The sequence below is a fragment of the Papilio polytes genome, unplaced genomic scaffold (genome assembly GCF_000836215.1).
Source record: "Papilio polytes unplaced genomic scaffold, Ppol_1.0 DF822067.1, whole genome shotgun sequence".
NCBI lineage: Eukaryota > Metazoa > Arthropoda > Insecta > Lepidoptera > Papilionidae > Papilio > Papilio polytes.
In genome coordinates, this window is record NW_013527137.1 from 8,312,817 (window position 1) to 8,332,588 (window position 19,772).

Genomic DNA, 19,772 nt, shown 5'->3' on the forward strand with positions numbered 1-19,772 from the left:
ATTGCATAGTTTTTAAAACACACAATAAGTTCTTAAATACTTTTTTTTAGTAACGTGAAGCAGAATTCGTGTAGGTTTATAGATTGACGGCATTTAGAAAACTTCCGACATATTTTACCTAAAAACTTAGTTTATTTATGGTTATTAAAAAAATCCTAGGTCCTTTGAACAAATTTATTTCGTCAGTAAACAACACGTTTGTAACATAAGTGGTCTTTTAAAGGGATAGTAGGGATTATCCAACCATTTTAACTGCGGAATAGTTCTATATTCACGGTCATATGCTTTCAAAATCGATTTTTCTTCCTCCGTTAACTTAAAATCGAATACGTCTATGTTCTGTTCAATTCTTGATTTTGTCAATGACTTTGGTAGAGGAATAACGCCCAGTTCGATCTGGAATGGTAATTATAAAACATCATAATTTCAACTTAATTGAAGTAACAAAAATTGTGATATAATCACAATATGATGTATAATTACCAAATATCTTAGTGCAATTTGTGGCACAGTTTTATTATATTTTTCGGCGATTTTGACCAAAGCGGGATCGTCTACACGAGGTGGTGGTGCATTTGGTTTCGCTTTGCTGTAGAATAAGGAGCCGAAAGGCGTGTATCCCATCACTACGATATTTTTCTCTTTACAATACTTGAGTAATTCCGGTTGCTGTAGATTCAAATTAAGCTGAAAAAAAAGTATTACTATTTTATACTGGCAATATTACATTGTAGGTTACGTTTAAAAAACTTGAACTCCAAACTTTTTGACGTAGAAATACTTCACGTAAGTTCACGATTTTGCTTGGTACATTTGGCTTGATTTTGCTCATAAGTTGGCATGGTAAAAAGTTAAAACTGACGCCTTAAAACTTCATCTGTGGAGCTCTGTTTCTTTCGTTATTACAAATAACGTTTTAATACGAACCTCAACTTGCAGTACTGCGGGCATCTCCAATCCGTTTTCCAGGATTCTATCGATCATTTGCTCGTTGAAGTTAGACAATCCAATCGATTTGGCGAGCCCCTGATTTTTGGCATCCATCATACCGCGCCATGTCTCCAGATAATCCGTCAAGTCATACGTTAGATTGGCCTAGAAAGACACACTGCTGATAAGATCTGCTCATACCTTTTTAACTTTATTTTAGTCTGTTTAGTTTATCTAAATAAGATTTAAGAACTTACGAACTGTCCGACTGGCCAGTGAATGAGGTAGAGGTCGACATAATCCAAGCTCAGTTTTTTTAAAGATTCCCGTAGAGCTGGGACGACTGCGTCACGCGCGTGACAGTCATTCCATAACTACAAAAAAAATTATGCAAATTAAATGCTATTTCATATTTTATTTGAAAAGAAAAAATGTAACAAAACGCCGTGTGTTTTCTACTCATAAAGGCTAGGGAGTATCCATTACCTACGATACCTAGAAGTGTGGAATAAGACTGGATTGAATAAAAACATTATTATTTACCCATCTGGGTGACAGTCTGGGTTGATGATTTCTATGTTTTAGAACTATACCCTTTGGTTTCTTACCTTTGTGGTAACAAATATTTCGTTTCTCGGTACGTCTGCGAATTTGGCCGCGAGTCCCCTACCGACCTGGTCTTCAATCTTATAAGCCCAGGCGGTGTCGATGTGGCGATAGCCCGCGTCAAGCGCCCATTGCACCGCCAGCTCCACTTCGTTAGACGACGGCTCAACGCGGCCATATTGGAAAAATATATTTATTAACCTATGTTTGCTATTAATTTATTTTAGTACTCTCTAATGGTTTACGGATATTCTGATTCAAAATTGTTATCGGAGGTTTATTTTGTTATCTACTTAGAACTACAATGATATCACGAACCTCTCTTATTGTGAATCCCAAGTTTTTTGTTTATAGAAAATATTGGATTAAATAAATACCTTTGTGTTATTCCCCAGCCATGTGCCTAGAGCTAAGGCGGGAATTTCCCTACCATCGTTTAATTTTAATTTTGGAGCTAGGATGTTGCCATTCTGAAAAAAGATAAAGCCAAGAATAATTAAGATAAATTAGTTGCTTATTACAAACCTTTTTGATTCGTGTTGATATCTTATGTAAATTCCGTTAATTGTAATTATAATATAGACGTTTTGTTAAATTTAACAAAAGAATTATACAATGTTTCTATTGTTTATGTTTCAATCAGCTTATCGCCCACTATGGGAAAGGAATTACTGAAGTTATGATGTACATTTTTTTATTACGTGCTTAAAAATATTTTGTTGACTCAATAGGATTAAACAAAAGAGGACTGTTTAAAGTCAATCAAAATTAAATAAAAATTCAGTAATAGTATTTCAAAATGTGGTATACTTACGGAAAAGACGATAATTGTAGAAAATATAAACAAAATAACAATTTTATGCCACATAACGTCGGTTTGATATGTGGACGCGGCGATCACTGCGAGCGTTTACGACAATGACCTCAACCCCTAACATGGGTTAAGATAACTCGACAACTATCGAGAATCGAGTGAGTATTATCACAACATTATTAAACAATGATATTGCCTACATAAAATTGTTTTCTGTAAAAATAACTTTTCAAACAATTTTGATTTATCCCATTCTCTTTTAATACAAAGATTAGCATAATTAATAGCAACAAAATTACTTCTTCCGTAGCCGTTGCAAGGTCCGCATTTATAGAACATCGTGTTTTCATAGTAGGGGATATCGTAAACCGGTAATCTAAAAAAATCCTTTTAATTTGATTGCAAATCACATATTTCTTAGTAGACGTCACGTAGGTTCTTAGGCCATAAACTTATTGGTAATAGACTGGCAAAATTAGTTGTTTATTTTAACATGATATTCCTATTTTTTAATTTTGGGACAGAATGGGACAAGGACAAGGGAACGATGTTGATGATTTTTATTTTATTTCACATCAAATAGTTTAAAGAATATGTATTTCGTAAAATAAAATGATCCGAGTGTTGATAAGGCAGGGCACGGAAATAGTGAGACCATTGTAGTAAATGCCAAAGAAACAAAGTAAAAGGACAATGGACAAAGGATAAGAGAATGTTAGTAAATCGATTGGTTATTTAAACATCGTTAAGAATAATTTTTGCTGTCATTTATGTTATTACCTTAGTTAATATTAATTGTAGTTACTGAACAATATTGAAACTATTTTATTTAAACTATAAAAGGGGTGAAAAAGGATGTAATTCAAAGTCAGATGGAACACACAACAGAAATCTTAATATGTAGTTATTTTGTGTCTGCGAAATGGCATTGTGACGCTAATATAGTTGCTTAGTATTAATAATTAGTATATACTAACTGTTGCTCGCAACTTCGTCCGCGTGCAATTAAAAATTAAATATAGCCTATATTACTCACAGACAAATTATCTTTCTAACGGTGAAAGAATTTTAAATATCGGCCCAGTAGTTATCGAGTTATTTCAATATATAAAAAAGTACAAATCATTCCTCTTTATAATATTAGTATAGATAAAATGTAAACAATCGCTTTTAAATAAATTTACAAAAAGGTTATATTTCTTCGTAATGTTTTGCGATGAACTTGTTATGTCCATTAAATTAATTTAAATGAATTCACTATACACCTGTTATCCTTGTATGATTCTTACGTGCTTGAGTTTTTTAGAGGCTCATTACGAGTTACTTGTTTTTTCTTTTTAAGGCTGGACAAAACAAAGGCCTGTTGATTTGGTCTTATCGTATGTAATGTTGTACTCACTCAATTAAAAATCATTATTTCTTGTTGATTTTGGTAATTTGACCGATTAAGTAATGGACATTTAATGGAGATCAAAATATCAAAAGACATATTTAGTGAAATATCGTTTCACATTTGATATTAAAATTTTCATGTACAGGATTTAATTTTTTTCCAGAAAAAACATGGACGTTTATAAAAATCTTCATTTATTACATGATATAATTAACAACGTCATCGTAACAAGCTGTAAAGATGAAAAACTTAAATGTTGCTTATTTCTTTTAAAATGGGTAATAAGGAGAATCTTCCCACATCTTAGGTTCGATAGTTCTGTAGTTTTTGTCGTAGCTTTTTAAAAGATTGCGTTCTTCTTGAGTTAGTTTGAAATCGAAGATATCAATGTTCTGTTCCACTCTAGATTTGGTGACAGTTTTAGGAATCGGTACTATGTTCAGTTCCACCTGGAAAAAGTTGACAGAACATTACGGCAATGTGAAGAACAAAGTTGAGACACAACACATCTTTTTCATTTCTAATTACAGTCTGCTACGTTCAGTTCACTAAACAATACAACTGTTTTGTTACTGTTAAAGTTTTACTTTTTCTTTATTAATGTTTTATTACTTAGTAATTTTTGCCTAAAATATCGTCTGCACACAATTACAAAATTATGTATTCCTGAGATTGTGCATGTATTCCAAATGTATACATATCCTGTTTTTAACGCCTAGTTATTTTGATACTCACCAGATATCTCAAAGCAATTTGCGGCACAGTTTTATTGTATTTGTTAGCAATGTCGATGAGCGCGGGGTCGTCGGCTCGCGGCGGCGGCGCGTCGCTGCGCGCTCTGTTCGGAAACAAGGAGCCAAAGGGTGTGTAACCTGTCACCACTATGTTCTGTTGTTTACAGAACTCTATCAGCTCTGGTTGTTGCAGGTTTAAGTTTATCTGTAGAGACGACAATATTACAAATCAATACAAATAGTTAGATTCCAGCTGTATAATTGTCAATCAATCAAAATTTTAAATTGATTTTTAAAGACGGTTGAGAATTTGTTGTTAATAATTCCTTAATGCCGAAAAATTAATAAATTATTCACAAAAGTAATTTCACGGATTCTAAGGTACTAAATTTTTACATTAAAGAAAATTTCTTCAATTTCTTTTCACGATTTATATAAGCATTGCATTTTTTTAATTAGTTGATTTACTAATTAATTATATTAATTTAAAAATTGAAATTTTATGATAAATAACATTTTACCTCTACTTGCAAATTAGCGGGTTTCACAGTGCTTTTAGATATGAGTCTCTCCAACATCGCTTTGTTGAAATTAGACACGCCGATGGACTTAGCGAGACCTTTCTTCTGCATTGCGATCATAGCTTCCCAAGTCTCTAAGTAATCTACATCGTAAAATGTACCGTTCAACTAGAAACAAGCAATAAATAACTAACATTATAAATAACAAATTCACCCAACTTATTCACAGTTATTTGTTGATCATTTAAGAAGTCCTTTAGTGTAGATTTCTTATAAGTCCAAGAAACAGCATATTTTTTCTCGCTTATAGAAGTTTTTTATTTATCCTGTTTTTACTTATCCTGTTTTGACTGTATATCATAAAGATAATGATAGTCATGGCAATATATTTTTAAATCTCATTTAATTACTTACATACTGAGCTATTGGCCAGTGAATAAGGTACATATCGACGTAATCCAAATTAAGTTTTTTAAGTGAGTTTTCTAATGCTGGCAACACTCTATATCGGCCATGTGCGTCATTCCATAGCTGTAAATATAAAAATATTTATTTTTTTAAGTATTATATATACTTAAGTTATTTAACATGATAACAAAGAATAGCTTAAGTTAGTGTGAAAATACCTTTGTAGTAACAAATAAATCCTCTCTCTTAACAACTCCCTCAGCTATTTTCTTGTTAATTGCATTACCAACCTGAAAATAAATAAATATTTTACCCAAGGAGAGTATATATGTTACTAAGTAACCTAAAAAGGGAACCTACGTAGACTAAACTTTTTATAAGCCGATAGTTTGATCAGGTTGGACATTTAAGCCAAAATTATATTACACTAAATCGGTGTAATATATGGATTCATGTTTTAGATGTGGACTGATGTTTCTACTATGTTTTACCTAGTATAAATGTTAGAAAAATAGAAACCAACGGTTATTTTAGACATCAATCGATTTTTTTACCTGGTCTTCAGTATCGTAGATGGAGGCTGTGTCGATATGTCTGTAACCAGCGTCTATGGCCCATTTCACTGCGTTTTCTACTTCCTCACTCTTATTAGTCCTGACAGTCTTTAGAACAAAATAAAGGTTTTAAATGATGTGATAATTAACATTATCTGGCACATAATTCAATAACCGTAAACATTTTTGTTTCTTCATTATATTAATTTTGTTTTGTCATTATAACAATCAGTTATAAACAAATAATATGAGTTTTATAACTAGTTAATAAATTTATGTTTTAAATTATAAAAAAAAATCACGTTGAATCTCGCAATTTAAATCAAGTCGTTTAGGCAACAGATCACAATGGACCGAACATTCATACCCACAAAAAATCACCTTTCAGCAAAGGTAATTTTTTGTGGGCCTATCTGTAGTCAAGCAAAAACTATAAAATAAAACAACAAGTATGTAACAATTATAATACTTTGTAATAAGAAATGTTATTACCGATATAAAGCCGAGCCAAGTGCCGAGTCCAAAACGCGGCATCTCCCGTCCATCATTGAGTTTGAATGTCTGAATTGGTCCAGAAGGGGACGCCACCTGTAGTCGATTTTCGTTAGTTTTGGTAAATTGTCGGAAGATAAATGGAAAGGAAAATAGTATTTCTACACATCCTCTTTCCCGTTTTCCTGGAAGGTGACCTACGGTATAGCATATGTCTATGGTATAGCAGTATAGCTATTTTAGTGATTTCTGGTGGCCGCTTGTTCGGTTGTCATTATGTATATTTATAACAAAAAAATTATCGGTTTTTTACCAAATTGGCGAAGTGTTAATTTGATCGAAGGTCAATACGCAATGGTTAACATTAGATTATTTTGTAAGATGCTGTATTAATAAAGACATTGACGTTGATAAGTGTTGTACATATTAATTTGTTATTGTTTGTTATAAAATCTTGTTTGAAAAGTCAATTAAAGATAGGAATTGCAAATGTGTTTATAAATAACACCACTTAAATCACCATTGAGATTCATTTGAGATTACAAAGTAAATTTTAAATTATCTGAGGTTAATGATTGATTGTTATGTTGTCATATTCTATTTTATACGTTATAATAAATAATGCCGAACTTGTGCGACTCATCACAAAAACAGGTAACTAATTTAAGGAGTACCAACACCGGGAATACTAGGTTCGTTACCCATCCTAAATAAAATGTAGTTACGTTACGTTTATACAACTGAGTCCACGTTTTAAGTGGGATTTAGTTTTATTAACGTGCGAGTAATTCTATGACATAACCAAAATAAGCTACATGTATAGCAAATTAAACTAAGAGATTAATAGCAATAAGAAAGGTGAATTGATATATGAGAGGATCATTAGCAATTACGTAGTTATAATGACAAAATAATGTGCTTGATGCAGAACCAGTAGACCTTGTATCTTCGGCCATCTTGATGGAATATTTCCAATGGTTTCTATACTTGTTTGCAATTATGGTGCTTAGAAACAGGTTCACTTCTTATTGTTAATGAGAGCTTATGAACATTACAAATTATTTTATTACCCTTAATAATAGAGCATAAAAACTTTGGCCTTTTATTTAAATAAAATGAGTATAATAACTAACACGTTAAGTTTAAACATTGCTTATATAACTTATGTAACGTTACAATTGTTTCATTAAACAATTAGAAGTTTAAGTATGGTTTGCTTAGATGATTTAACAGTGGAATCAGAAAATAACGTAGCCTGCGTATCTTTGTGCCCACTAGATATGACACACAAGAATTCAGACAGACGATCCAACTACGTCTTGAGTTTGGCTGATAATTTGTTAGACAGAAATACGTCCAATTAAACTACTGTTAGTTATGTTTTTTGCTGTTGACTGGAATTTCGTTTGCTTACATGAGATTATTTATATCAACAGTCCAAAGGGTATCGTCGTTAAAAGCGCCATTTTATCTACATTATTTAAATTTTTGTATCATTCTTGTAAGAACAACTATATCTAGGTAGACAAATGGAAGGTATATTAAAACTAAATTGCTTTTCTTTAATATATAAAACCCATACATGCTATCTTTACCTTTTCATCAAATATATTAGTCAATTGCATTAGTATTTACTGTTTTAAAATTGAAGCTTTTTGCATAGAGGTCGTGGCCAGTCGTGGCTTCGAAATTTATCAATGATTGCAACATTAGTGGAGGTGAACCAGGTCGAGTATAAAAGTACAGTTTAGTAAAGTTACTTTATTGTTAAAAGTTCGCTGAGAAGGGCTACCAAGTAAGCTTAATAAATAAATTAGTTTGAAAACTACTTGAAAATTTCCCTAAACAATTTGTTCAAGCAAAATACCTTCGTTTACTTAAAACACAAAGGTAGACAAAATGCAATTATAGTTTTAATTAGATAGTCAATGTTAAAATAAGCGTCACATAACAAACCATGCTGATGTATTAAAGTGGTTAATATTTTTTTTTGTCAACTATTGGTAGACTTACAGTTGCAGAAAGCGACAGGATAACCATAAAAAAGTTGTGCACAAACATTGTTTATCTTTGTTTAGTCCTCACAGAGTACCGCTCAGTTCCGCAGATGGCGGGAAACTGGACACTGCCTCTACCAAGATTAATTGAATTTAAATTGAATTCTTATCCTACACGTTTCATAATGGTAATTGTTTATTACTAGTGATTCTGCTCGCTATCATTGAACTATTTCAAGTAAAAGTTAGCCATCGGAATACATATTTAAATGTTCATATTAGCACATTCAAATAAATATCATTATTTTAATGGAACGTTTAGTTATAATTATGGGTTTTATATAAAGACCATAACAGAGTCTAATAACGTTATGTTTAAGTAAGAATGTGCAGTTTTCCCCCAGTTCATTAGTTCACATTATATTTAATATAAGGAGAGGTAGACGTAGAGAGAGATGACTTAGATGACGGATGATAGAGTTATTTGGAGGACCAAAACCCGGTGCGTTGACCCTACGGGAGTAGTAAAAGGCAAGGGAGATAAGGAGAGAGAGAAGGAGAAATAATAAAAGAATAGAAATAAAAAAGGGTTACTGTAATAGGAGTAAGTTCTTCTGCAACTATCGAAAGACTTACAAGCATTAATCGCCGGTTTCCCAGCTACGTTCAACCATTCGTTAGTGTTCTTGGTTTGATAACTTCATGTAATGCGTTTCCGAACTACGTAAATTGAGTTTTACTCCGTTAAAACATACAGCAATTACATGTACTTGGTTTGCATAAGGTATTTTTTTCTGACCACTCGTTTGCCGTCCAGATTAAAAATAAATTGGACCGTGCAGAAAAAGTGTTCCGCTGAAAACATCCTTGACGACCCTTAGTACCAAAAAGACCTGAAAAGGAATATTAATAGTGTTGAATTAAATAAAGCTAAAAATACAGCGTTAATTTTTTTAATATTATCTTTTATCTTACTGGGTAATATGCTTAATTACTGATGCCATTAAGACCTTCTGTCATCATAATAAAATAAGGTCGAGAATACACATGTAAGTAACTGCCACATTAACATGCAAGTACCTGGCATGTTTTACATGTTGGTACAAGCCAGCGGCGGCGGGTACGTGTTGTCATCGACACCAGACAGAGGAATTGTAAATGCGTTGCCGGCCTAATATGCATAGATGATTTCACTTTTTTGTTATTAACTATATATTTGTAGGATAGCCAAAAATAATGTTTCGTTATAAATAAACTGAACTGTCGTTAGGCAGAAAACAACAGAATTGCTTTAAGGTGCTGAAACAAGTCAAGTATTTTTACCAAATAAGATACGCATATCATACATTTTTCGTTGATAATTATTATAATTAGAGGTAATTGACAACAGTTTTGCTTATAAAGACTTGTTTTTTTGTTAAAAGCATTCTCCACAATTATGTTTTCAAACATTTTAGTAACGCACTTCTACTTGGCAATTGTGGTAAGTGTTTTATATATTTGAATTCTTTGTGATTTGTTGATTTATACTTATTGTGTAATTAAAATAAAAACAGTTTAGTCCAGCATCTAATATAAACTTTAGCTTCTTTTTGCAATTTAACTTTTAGTGTGTTTACGCATCGAAGAATCAGCCGCCAACATACCAGCTTAATGACGGACGACATATTCCCAGCTTCGGCTTAGGGACTTGGTTTGGGGTTTCCAATGTTTGTATTTTTTTTAATGTATATTCGCTTTAATTTTTTGAACACAACTAATGTTATACGTTATCAACAATTTGATATTTTTTTTACAATTTTTAATCGTCATTATTTGTATTGTAGACATCATTTAATCCAGTGGACGAGGAAGCATCGGAACGGGCAGTGGGCTGGGCAATCGACGCAGGTTATAGACTGTTTGATACCGCCTTCATATATGGCACAGAGAAATCGGTACGGAAAAGTTTACAGTTGGCTTGATCGATGTTGTAAAACAGTCGGGAGGATTATCTGATGAGTCTCTGAGGTCTTCATTAAATAAAATATTGCAATATGTAGTTACTATTGTGTACTAAAATCTGTATTTTGTAGGTGGGTCGTGGAGTGAAACGAAAGATCAGTGAAGGAGTAATTAAAAGAGAAGATGTTTTTATATGTACAAAGGTAAGCTTTTAAACATGTGACCATACCCTATACACCGGGGGCTTTATAATCCATAATTCCTTTTACTCTGTTTATAAATCGAAAAGTGTTGCCTAGATTGTTTATTTCTGTGTGTTATAAATATTAATTTATTTAAATTGAACAGCTTTGGGTCGACTCTTACGGCCGTGCGGCCGTTGTTCCGGCCCTACGTAAATCTCTGGAAGCACTCGATTTGGACTATGTTGACTTGTATCTTATACATTTCCCTATCGGACAATTTGTGAGTTTTAAACATTTTTTTTGATCTTTGACCGTTGGTGTTTATCGATGTGGATGTAGTTTTCTAAAATATGAAGTATTTGACCAAATTAAACAAATGGTAGACGTCACCAGTGAGGATTTAAATTGCTCCAGTTGTAATGTAGATTTAGATGATTGGACTGGACTGGAATGTAAACCGGGTAAAAAGATAGTAAGTATTTAATAATTTCAGGCCAACGGTACCTTGGACCTGACTGACTACAGAGAGACTTGGCAAGGCATGGTGGACGCGAAGAGGCGTGGTCTCACGCACTCCATCGGCGTCGCCAACTTCAACGCGCACATGATGGACAGACTCATCAAGAGTTCGTGTGTGAAGCCGGCAGTGGCGCAAATTGAGGTCATTTTTTAGTACATTTTGATCCTGTTCATTTACTTTTCCTTTCATCTACGCACTGTTTATGAGATAGTTACTTCGGCAGGCAAATTGGTGGCACTGAACGATACCTAACAAGCTATATGTTACTCATGATTTATTGTAGGTGAACCTCAACATCCAGCAGCCGTCGCTGCTGCATTACTGTTGCCAGCACGATATAGCAGTGATGGGCTACACGCCGTTCGGTTCTCTGTTCCCTGAGCGCGCGCTGCCCGGGGCGCCGGGCCCGCGTGTCGACGATCCTCTGCTGAGACAGATCGCCGCGGCACACAACAAGACAGTGCCGCAAATCGTATTGAGATATTTGGTACTTACCTATTTGGTTCTTTTGGTCACATATTGAAATTGTTGGTCTTAGTAATAATCATAGCTAGAAATGGAATTCAGAGAAAAAGTAACGATGATATTTATGTCACGTCGCTGTATTTTTAAGACAAATCTTACCTTTTACAGTATGATCTGGGAGTCATTCCCATACCAAAGTCGATTACAAAGTCTAGAATAGAAGAAAACATTGACATATTCGATTTCGATCTGTCGCCAGAGGAGAGCATTGCACTTGGAGGCTACGATGTGAACTACAGAAGTGGCAAGATTTGGTCTGACTCACCTTATTACTTAACTAAACAATTTACATCGAAGTAGTATTTTCGATTGGAATATGGATAGCAAATGGAAGTTATTAAAATCAAACAATGTTTTTATTATTAGTTATATTTTATTACATACAAATGTAAGTCATACTCGTGTAGATACCACAAAATGCCCCAACTAAGTTATACATTAATTACGAGCTACCAGCTGATCTAGAATATAATCCAATAAAACTTCATTATAAAATTAACAAATTAATATTTACGAAAAACTAAACGAAACTGATTATTTGGCGTTTGTTGACGATAAAATGAGAATGTATTAGAATATATTATTACCCATATAATTACAATATTGATTATAAATATGTATCTTATTCACACTAAGCAGCTACTTCAGCATGTTCTATGAATATCTAATTCCAGTGATACTAAAGAATTACCGCTATCGACACTTCATTAGTCGAAATTTTGTTACTTCGAGTTATTATAGAACGATTACATAGACGAATTAAGACACAATAGTTAGCCTTATTTTACTTAATTAGTTGCTTAACAATCCAACCTGTAGAATTCGAAATTATCATTATGGCAACACTGCTAGAGTGTTACCAAATAAAGTCATATTACCGATATTGATATATTTCGGACAATACAGGCTGGTAATAAATTACGAATATATACTTCTCTAATAATAAAAAAAACTGCGCTACTGTAAATTGTACACATCTAACCTATTTGAATTGGTGTTTCAATACCTTCAGTGGACGAATCGCTTTCGCGGGCATCTTCCTATAACCTATAATTATTCATTAGTTTCATACATAAGTAATTTTATTTTCAATTTGGTTAAGGCACAAAACGTATTACAACAAACGTTTATCAATATATTTATATATTTTTTGTCCTTTCCATAAATCATTATAAACTCATTTTGTTATAATATTAATAATAACATGCTTTAATGTTAATATAGTAAAAGTTAATAGGTTACTAAATCCAAGTTAACTCGAAACGATACAAAAAACACAAAACACTACTAAACACATTCCAAAAAATGACAGCTGTCAACATAATTGCCAGTTGTGTGCAGATAACTACCAGTACTATAAAATAAAATTAAAGAGATTGCAAATTCAAAAAAACACATGCAAAAGTAACAAAAAAAACGGAGATCGAATAATTTAGGCACCATTTAATTTAGCAAAGAATAAAATATTTAATGTTAATTAGACAAACATGTTATGTTATCATAAACAAAAATTGCACCGTATAAATATTTCCACTATAATAGACTTTATAACAAAAATATATTTTAACTTATTACGTAGTTGTCTATGGCACATTTCATAATCTGTCTTGAGGTCAAGTTTATTGTTATATAGAAATTAATAAAAGGTACTTATCGTTGTTTGTATAATTTTGTAAATATATTCAATAATATTTTTAAAGGCACGATGATAAAAAATTTCTAGGTTTGAATCATTATGTACTATGTCCTGTTTTTCTAAGAAAACAGTATCGTATTGGATTCAAACCTAAACTTGGCAGTTGCATTTTCGTTCCTGTTCCAAAGCTGTATAACTTTGAAATATTACCTTTTTAGCTGCTATTTTATTTGTATAAACCTGCCAAATACTACACGAGACTTCATAACTATAAAAGGCATCGATAATAAGGTCCCGCAACGGGGTTAGCACTTTGTGAATTATAAGGCCGGGAACACACGACATTACAAAATTTCCATTTTTTCGTGGACATGAAAATACGAGAACGATGACAATATTTATTACCATGAGCATTTCGTCTTTTCAGGCGTTATTACCGTCGGCGTAAACCACTTTAGACTTTGGTGTCACACCGGATCTCCTCGGTTTGTAATAATTATAAGAAATACTAATTTAGAAAGTTAAATTGTCGTATGTTCCCCGATTTAAACATCATAAAAACGATCAACCACAATATATCTTTAAAAATATAAAATAAAATATAAAATAGCTTAATTGTACCATTAGTACGTACAGGCACTACTGCATTGCGACGTTTGTCTATAAATATTATAGCACCTCTGATTATCTCTTACAACTAAGTCCTTGTGATTTGGCGTTAAAATAATTGTAAAATGTATCAAAATCTTTTATTTTTTAATTCTGACATTCTGATTTTCATTTTAATATACTAAATTGCATGTAAATACATATTTAAGTTCAACAAATTTATTTTTCAACTGAATAGTTATCTGTTTCTGAACTATTTATTGTTCTTTATAACACCATAATCACAAGGAAATTAATATATTAAATGTACAGTTTTTATCTTTGTAACAACTATTGAAATTTATATAAAATGCATTTCTTTACATAAATAAATACACTTAAAGCATTAGAGAACTGTTAACGACACACACGACTAAATAGATGCCAAGTTTAGAAGTTGCCAAATTTCTTTGTTACTGTCGAACTGGTTTCGGATTTGTGGGAGCTGGTCATAACTGACTTGCGTTCAATAGTTTCCGAAGTGATAGTTTGCTTGGAGAACTTCTTGTCCAAGCTGTCGATTTCCTTCACCAGCTCGGAAGGTTTCTTCACCTTCGATACGGTGGTGGTCGTCTGGTAGTCCGAGGACTGGAACTCCGAGGGTCGCATGAACGACCGGCTCGTGTCAGAACTCAGCTTCGAGTCCAATGTGTTGTAACGAGAGTCCAGCGTGCTGTATCTAGAATCGTTGTCGAAAGACTTCGACAGCTCGTCGATACCTTCCAGTTTGATCGGTTCATATTTAGTGCTGGTACTAGTCATGTTCACCGGGGACGAACTATAGATCTTTGTGGTCGTGATCTTCTGGGTACCATTAGGTATCTCCTTGACCTCCGTGGTGGTCTCCTCGTGGTAGTTGGGCCCGCCGTAGCTGTGCACATCCTTGCCGTACGGCGACGATATTCTTTCGAACGTTGGCGTCGGAGCTTTCACTACGTCCATAGAGTTCTTGGAGAACTCAGTAAATTGGTTGCTCTCGTACTTGGTGGGCGTAGAGGTTGTGAAGGGGGATTTAACTTCCTGTCTGGTCTCGGAGGAGATGAACTCCGTTTTCGGGTAGCTTTGATAAGATTCACTTTTTACGGTGTATTCGGAGTGTTTGATGCCGCCCGGAATGTTTTCGGTGGATTTTTGGTGTTCTGAGAAAGTTTGTCCGACGCCATCGAACGGCGATTTAGGAGTGGTTGGCTTTTTGAGGGAGGAGTAGATAGGTTCTTCGAATTTTAAGTCCCTGGCGTTGAACTTAGGGCTGAGGGGCGAGGAGGGTAGTTTTTGCGAATCGTACCCGTACCGTTGCTCCTGCTTACTGAACTGATACTGGCTGGACTGATTGGACTCGTATTGGCGTTGCTCCTCAGTTTTAACGTACTCGTTAACAGGTCGTGGTGTGTCGTAGAGTCGGGTCTCGTAACTGTAATATTCGCAATTCGATTACTGATTAGTCCGTCATGCGGGCGATCGATTATAATTGAATGAATTTCCCGCAACCGAAAAGAAAGGAAGGCATTAACCGGCACCGGCATGCTTCATGCGTTAGAAGATAGTTATTCACAACATTAAAGAGTTATTACTTGGAAATCGGGTATGTGAGATTAAACAGCATATCGGCCAATCGACGAACATGGGAGAGGATTTTAGCACAAGTCTTCTCTGAAATGCGAAATGACAAACATGGCGGGTGAGGTCTTGATGGTGTTCGAATAGTATTTTTCCGGTGAAGGTGGATGGTGTCTGCGGGCTGCCCGGTGCGCAAAGGATGGAAGAGCCAGAACGAACCCAATTAACTAGCGTTGTCCTCGTACTTTAGGAGGGAAATGCGCCTCGGCGGCGGCGGCGGCGGCCGCTCCCTCTTGTAGAAGACGCGCTCGGCGAGCGGGCTGTCGGGGCTGTCGTCAGACACCAGAATGGCGGTGCGCACTTCCGGCAGTTGTAACGACTTCACCACCACCGTCTCCTCCGTCACGCTCGTCCTATTCGGTTAGGTTAATCACCCGCATGCAGGTTAAGGAAGGGAGGAAGAGAAAAAAACAATCATTAGTTGTTAGTCGCTACATATTTGTCCAAGCGAGTGGTTTCCAACCTTTAGCACGATTTTAACTAACAAAGATAATTAGGTTCGTGAATACGACTAATTTTTTTCATGTTACGTACTAGCGTTTCACAGAACCATATAACACTAATTTACTCGATGAATGCCTCAAAACATTAACTCAAGATATAACTGTAAATAACATCAAATCTAATTAGCATTCTTAAAGATGTTTCGTCGATATCATGTTCCAATGACTTGTTCAATCATTTCATTTAGTAGCAAGTTTTTCGAAACTAAAATATTACTTTTCAGAGCCGCGGGTCAAGAACGCAAGTCGCCATAATGATCGCCGACCTTCGAAAGAAGATGGCACTTTAGGAAGAAAATATTACAAATCTTGTAAGTAAATCGTTGTTAATTACTAAATAAATCTTTCTAAAGTAGAGTTTGGGAACCACTGGCCGGCATACACGTAAAGCAGTATGAGAATGTCGTATGTACAGAACGATGTACGTGAGGTCGCGTTCGCGGACGCAAGCGGCGCGCGGCGAGCGCACATTCAACAAACGTAAGCCGAAGCTTTACAGCGACTTACTCGTGTTTCATCGTTCTATCATTACTGCTTCTATTTTCTCTGCAAACGAAACATTACTTCAGTATCTATTTACTGCTAAGGTTATGTTGACTTCTAAATAGTACCTATAGTTATTAGATTTTAGAAAGAATTTGATTTACTATAGTTCATTTTTCACACATTGATCTCTGACGAGTTAACATTCGTTAAAATGGACTTTCTTAATTTCATATTTTTAAAAATATAGCTGTTTGTTTATCGGGGAATATTGTAAAGCTGTCAGGGATCATTACATAAAATATAAACTATGATACAACATTAAAATTATTATAAAAGCGATTCGTATCAGCAACATAAGAGTCTCGTATCTCGTTGGAATTCCACAATATTAATAATAGTCTTAAAAACTAAATACAAATACAATTCTAACTTAATGATTCAGTCATCTGCAGAAAGCGTAGCCTTACATGCGTTACATTAGCTTCTGGCAGATTTATTAGAGCATTTCAGCATTTTCAGTTTATGATGAACAAATGTATTTTATAATTTTTAAAGCATCAACTAAAGTCTAATATTACAAATTTGTTTCATCATAAATTAACATCAGAAAATTGTTCAATTCCATAACACAATTTATATTTTCATCAAAACAACAACTTCAGACATTTACATGAATAAAGCATGATATCATGAAATGGTAAATGGATTTCTTGTAATATTCGTACATGGAAATTATGCAATTATTGGAAATGTTTAAATTGTCATTTTTTACATAATATAATTAAACAATCCAATAAAAAGGATATTTTCCACTTCCTAAACAGTTTATAAAGATTTTAATTTACAATACAAACCTTTGACAATAAATTTGGAAGAATCTATTACAATGTTATATGAATACATATTTAGTTTAGGCACGTATCGTAATGATAATGAAAGCACTTTGTACAATAATGGTAGCGAATGTAACTCGATCATCTGTCCGTGTCCGATGGCAGCGTGGAAATAAGCAAACATTCATTATAATTAAATAAATCTTGTGATTTATGTCGGAGTTTAGATTGAAATTTATCTTATTATGATAAATATCTATGTATCTATGTACTTGGTGACATCAAAATGAAAGTTAATATGATAAAATATAAGTAAGATGAAAGAAGTGTCTTATATCTACTATACATAATGATGAAAACAATATGATCTAAACTTCGACCAGTCAAATTTATACAACTCACCGTGTTGTAAACCCTTCGTAGTTCTTGGGCGTGTCGTCCTGCGGCGGTCTGAAGCTGGAGAATGTGGGGCTCTGCGCTGTGTATTTGTCCTCTCTCTGGTATCCGTTGGTGTCGGGTTTGGGGGCGGGGCTGTGGGCGTGCCCGGGCGCGCTGTGGGCGGGGCTGGGCAGGTTGTGGGCGGGGCTAGTGGCGCCGTGCACCGATTGGTTGAGGCTGGTCACGTGGTGCGAGATATTGGTCGCGTTCTGACTTATGTTGGTTGTGTTCTGCGCGGAGTATGTGCTGTTCGGACTGTATGTGGTGTTAGCGAAACTGCTATTTGGTGTTTTGAATCTGTAAAAATTGGATGAATTATTTAATATGATTAGACATCGACATTAATAAAAATAAATCATAATAAATAATTAGAAGTTAGTAGTAACATCAGGAATTGATTTTGAAACCATCAGTGCTGTCACCATTGCTCTTATCATAGTTAATATGTTTTAGTTGAGACCGTTCAGTAGTAGGTTAGTTACTGACCTGTGTGGTACGGAGGCGTCGCTGGCGTACCCCATCTGCAAGTCTGTGTCGGTGTCGTCTCCGGAGGTGTCTCCGGCGCGCAGCTTGTACTTGGCCTGTCGGATGGCGGTGAGCCGGCCGCGGGCTTCCTCCAGCTCTTTCTCTATACGGAGCACTTCCGACCTGTAATAAAGTATTGTTGAAAGTCATGTTTCTTTATTTCCGACAAGCTTTTGCCCGCCATTCCGTCTGCTTGATAAAAAACAAAAGTAGGTAGCTAATGTGCTCTTCCAGACTATTTTCTACATCTATGTCGAATTTCATCGATATCTGTTCAGTAGTTTAGGCTACAAAATCAAACAAACATCTATCCGTCTATCTTATCTTTCGCATTCATATTATTAGTACGATAAAATAAAACGTTCTAAAACTGTAAGGAATGTTTGTCTGACCTGGCGTCTATCTCCTGCGCGATGCCGCCGACCATGCGGCGGTTGAGCACGAGGCTGCGCTCGTCGTCGCAGTGTATGGCGTCGCGCGCCGCACGCACCAGGTTGTCGGTGGAGCGGATCACCTCCGCACCCGCCGCCTGCAGGCGACGCGTCGACTCCGATGATGGGTCCGCCTTCACCTATGATAAAATACGTCTTGTACATTTCTTTTACCGATAAATAATATTACACCGAAAAGTTCGCTTCAGTAAGCAAGTTTGTCAGATCTGCCAGATCGTTTTCACATATACTACCTTTTTGCGACAACATTTGCTAACAACAAGCTGACTATATCTCCTTGAGAATCAGTTATAATAACTAATAGTCTTTACAAAATGTATAGCTGTCATCATTGGCAAATCAAATACTTGTTTAACTCCTGATTTGGTGATATCGGTTATTTTAAAATGTATTTACTGTGTTGAAATAAAATATAAATTAGGTAAAGTTTTGTGTAAAGTTTTTTTCTATAAATAAAATATTACCTTGCAAGCGACCAGCAGCTGCGCGGTGGAGGAGGCGACCTGCCTGGCGCTGGAGATGAGACGCTCCTCGGAGGCTGCGCCCTGCACCAGCGCGTTGGCGGCCTCCACCAGCGCGTGCGCAGCCGCCGCCACCAGCCGCGCCGCTGACACCAGACCCTCAGACCACTGCCCATCATCAGAGGACGACGCCGGTCTCCGCGCCACCTTGCCCTACACACATACATTTATTTACACTACTGCCTATTTATTAAGATACTTCATATTTAATTGTGTAATTTCAGTAATGTAAATATGACATCAGTTTGGTATAACATTATCAATGTGTCAAACAATCAGTACGGTCGTCGCTGTAATCATCATTTAGAAATATATCAAAAGCATATAATATTATCTTTCTAAGATACCTGATCGATAAGTTCTCTCTGTGCGGCGGAGGCGGCGCGCACGAGCGCTGACGTCGCGGTGATGATGGACTTGGCCGCTTCTAGGATCATCTCATCGAAATTCAACGTTTCATCAGCCTCCTGCAAATTATTACAGTTCATTA

The 19,772-nt window shown here is 35.2% G+C and overlaps 4 protein-coding genes across 9 annotated transcripts in view; 1 reads left to right on the plus strand and 3 right to left on the minus strand.

The window, feature by feature from the left end:
* Positions 1 to 160: 160 nt before the first annotated feature.
* On the minus strand, positions 161 to 2,485 carry LOC106107014 (aldo-keto reductase AKR2E4-like). Its single transcript, XM_013287687.1, has 7 exons — positions 2,351 to 2,485; positions 1,914 to 2,006; positions 1,539 to 1,700; positions 1,188 to 1,304; positions 928 to 1,095; positions 484 to 687; positions 161 to 396 (listed from the first exon to the last, which is right to left on the minus strand). The coding sequence occupies exons 1-7, from the start codon at positions 2,402 to 2,404 to the stop codon at positions 175 to 177; spliced, it is 1,020 nt and encodes a 339-aa protein (XP_013143141.1). The 5' UTR covers positions 2,405 to 2,485; the 3' UTR covers positions 161 to 174.
* A 1,434-nt stretch (positions 2,486 to 3,919) lies between these two features.
* On the minus strand, positions 3,920 to 8,580 carry LOC106107016 (aldo-keto reductase AKR2E4-like). Its single transcript, XM_013287691.1, has 8 exons — positions 8,466 to 8,580; positions 6,453 to 6,548; positions 5,961 to 6,068; positions 5,625 to 5,696; positions 5,413 to 5,529; positions 4,999 to 5,166; positions 4,479 to 4,682; positions 3,920 to 4,192 (listed from the first exon to the last, which is right to left on the minus strand). The coding sequence occupies exons 1-8, from the start codon at positions 8,511 to 8,513 to the stop codon at positions 4,013 to 4,015; spliced, it is 993 nt and encodes a 330-aa protein (XP_013143145.1). The 5' UTR covers positions 8,514 to 8,580; the 3' UTR covers positions 3,920 to 4,012.
* LOC106107015 (aldo-keto reductase AKR2E4-like) lies at positions 6,972 to 13,232 on the plus strand. 2 transcript variants are annotated; one of them, XM_013287689.1, is made up of 8 exons: positions 6,972 to 7,106; positions 10,060 to 10,158; positions 10,276 to 10,386; positions 10,525 to 10,596; positions 10,742 to 10,858; positions 11,072 to 11,239; positions 11,382 to 11,585; positions 11,732 to 13,232. In XM_013287689.1, the coding sequence occupies exons 1-8, from the start codon at positions 7,074 to 7,076 to the stop codon at positions 11,921 to 11,923; spliced, it is 996 nt and encodes a 331-aa protein (XP_013143143.1). In that variant the 5' UTR covers positions 6,972 to 7,073; the 3' UTR covers positions 11,924 to 13,232. The 2 variants fall into 2 exon arrangements, with proteins under 2 accessions (XP_013143143.1, XP_013143142.1); XM_013287688.1 differs by lacking the exon at positions 6,972 to 7,106 and adding an exon at positions 9,052 to 9,932.
* The window catches only part of LOC106107012 (talin-1), a 65,579-nt gene continuing 57,783 nt past the window's right edge, over positions 11,977 to 19,772 (minus strand). Inside the window, exons 56-63 of one of the 5 annotated variants that reach the window (XM_013287680.1) lie at positions 19,630 to 19,749; positions 19,226 to 19,435; positions 18,702 to 18,880; positions 18,271 to 18,432; positions 17,749 to 18,081; positions 16,535 to 16,573; positions 15,710 to 15,877; positions 11,977 to 15,318 (exon numbers count right to left, since the gene is read on the minus strand). In XM_013287680.1, coding sequence (XP_013143134.1) covers positions 14,298 to 15,318; positions 15,710 to 15,877; positions 16,535 to 16,573; positions 17,749 to 18,081; positions 18,271 to 18,432; positions 18,702 to 18,880; positions 19,226 to 19,435; positions 19,630 to 19,749 — 2,232 coding nt within the window. In that variant the 3' untranslated portion in view covers positions 11,977 to 14,297. Of the gene's footprint in view, positions 15,319 to 15,683; positions 15,878 to 16,534; positions 16,574 to 17,748; positions 18,082 to 18,270; positions 18,433 to 18,701; positions 18,881 to 19,225; positions 19,436 to 19,629; positions 19,750 to 19,772 lie in introns of all 5 variants that reach the window. The other 4 variants (XM_013287685.1, XM_013287682.1, XM_013287683.1 and 1 more) reach the window with 4 other exon arrangements.

Excerpts from the sequence above, each read along its gene's own strand:
- LOC106107014 (XM_013287687.1), bottom strand. The coding sequence starts at position 2,404 with ATGTGGCATAAAATTGTTATTTTGTTTATATTTTCTACAATTATCGTC. Across the intron at positions 2,007-2,350 it reads CTACAATTATCGTCTTTTCC|AATGGCAACATCCTAGCTCC; the intron begins GTAAGTATACCA and ends ATCTTTTTTCAG. Across the intron at positions 397-483 it reads AAATTGCACTAAGATATTTG|ATCGAACTGGGCGTTATTCC; the intron begins GTAATTATACAT and ends TTACCATTCCAG.
- LOC106107016 (XM_013287691.1), bottom strand. The coding sequence starts at position 8,513 with ATGTTTGTGCACAACTTTTTTATGGTTATCCTGTCGCTTTCTGCAACT. Across the intron at positions 5,530-5,624 it reads ATTTATTTGTTACTACAAAG|CTATGGAATGACGCACATGG; the intron begins GTATTTTCACAC and ends TTATATTTACAG. Across the intron at positions 5,167-5,412 it reads ACTGGCCAATAGCTCAGTAT|TTGAACGGTACATTTTACGA; the intron begins GTAAGTAATTAA and ends GCTTGTTTCTAG.
- LOC106107015 (XM_013287688.1), top strand. The coding sequence starts at position 9,888 with ATGTTTTCAAACATTTTAGTAACGCACTTCTACTTGGCAATTGTG. Across the intron at positions 10,387-10,524 it reads TATATGGCACAGAGAAATCG|GTGGGTCGTGGAGTGAAACG; the intron begins GTACGGAAAAGT and ends TGTATTTTGTAG. Across the intron at positions 11,586-11,731 it reads AAATCGTATTGAGATATTTG|TATGATCTGGGAGTCATTCC; the intron begins GTACTTACCTAT and ends TACCTTTTACAG.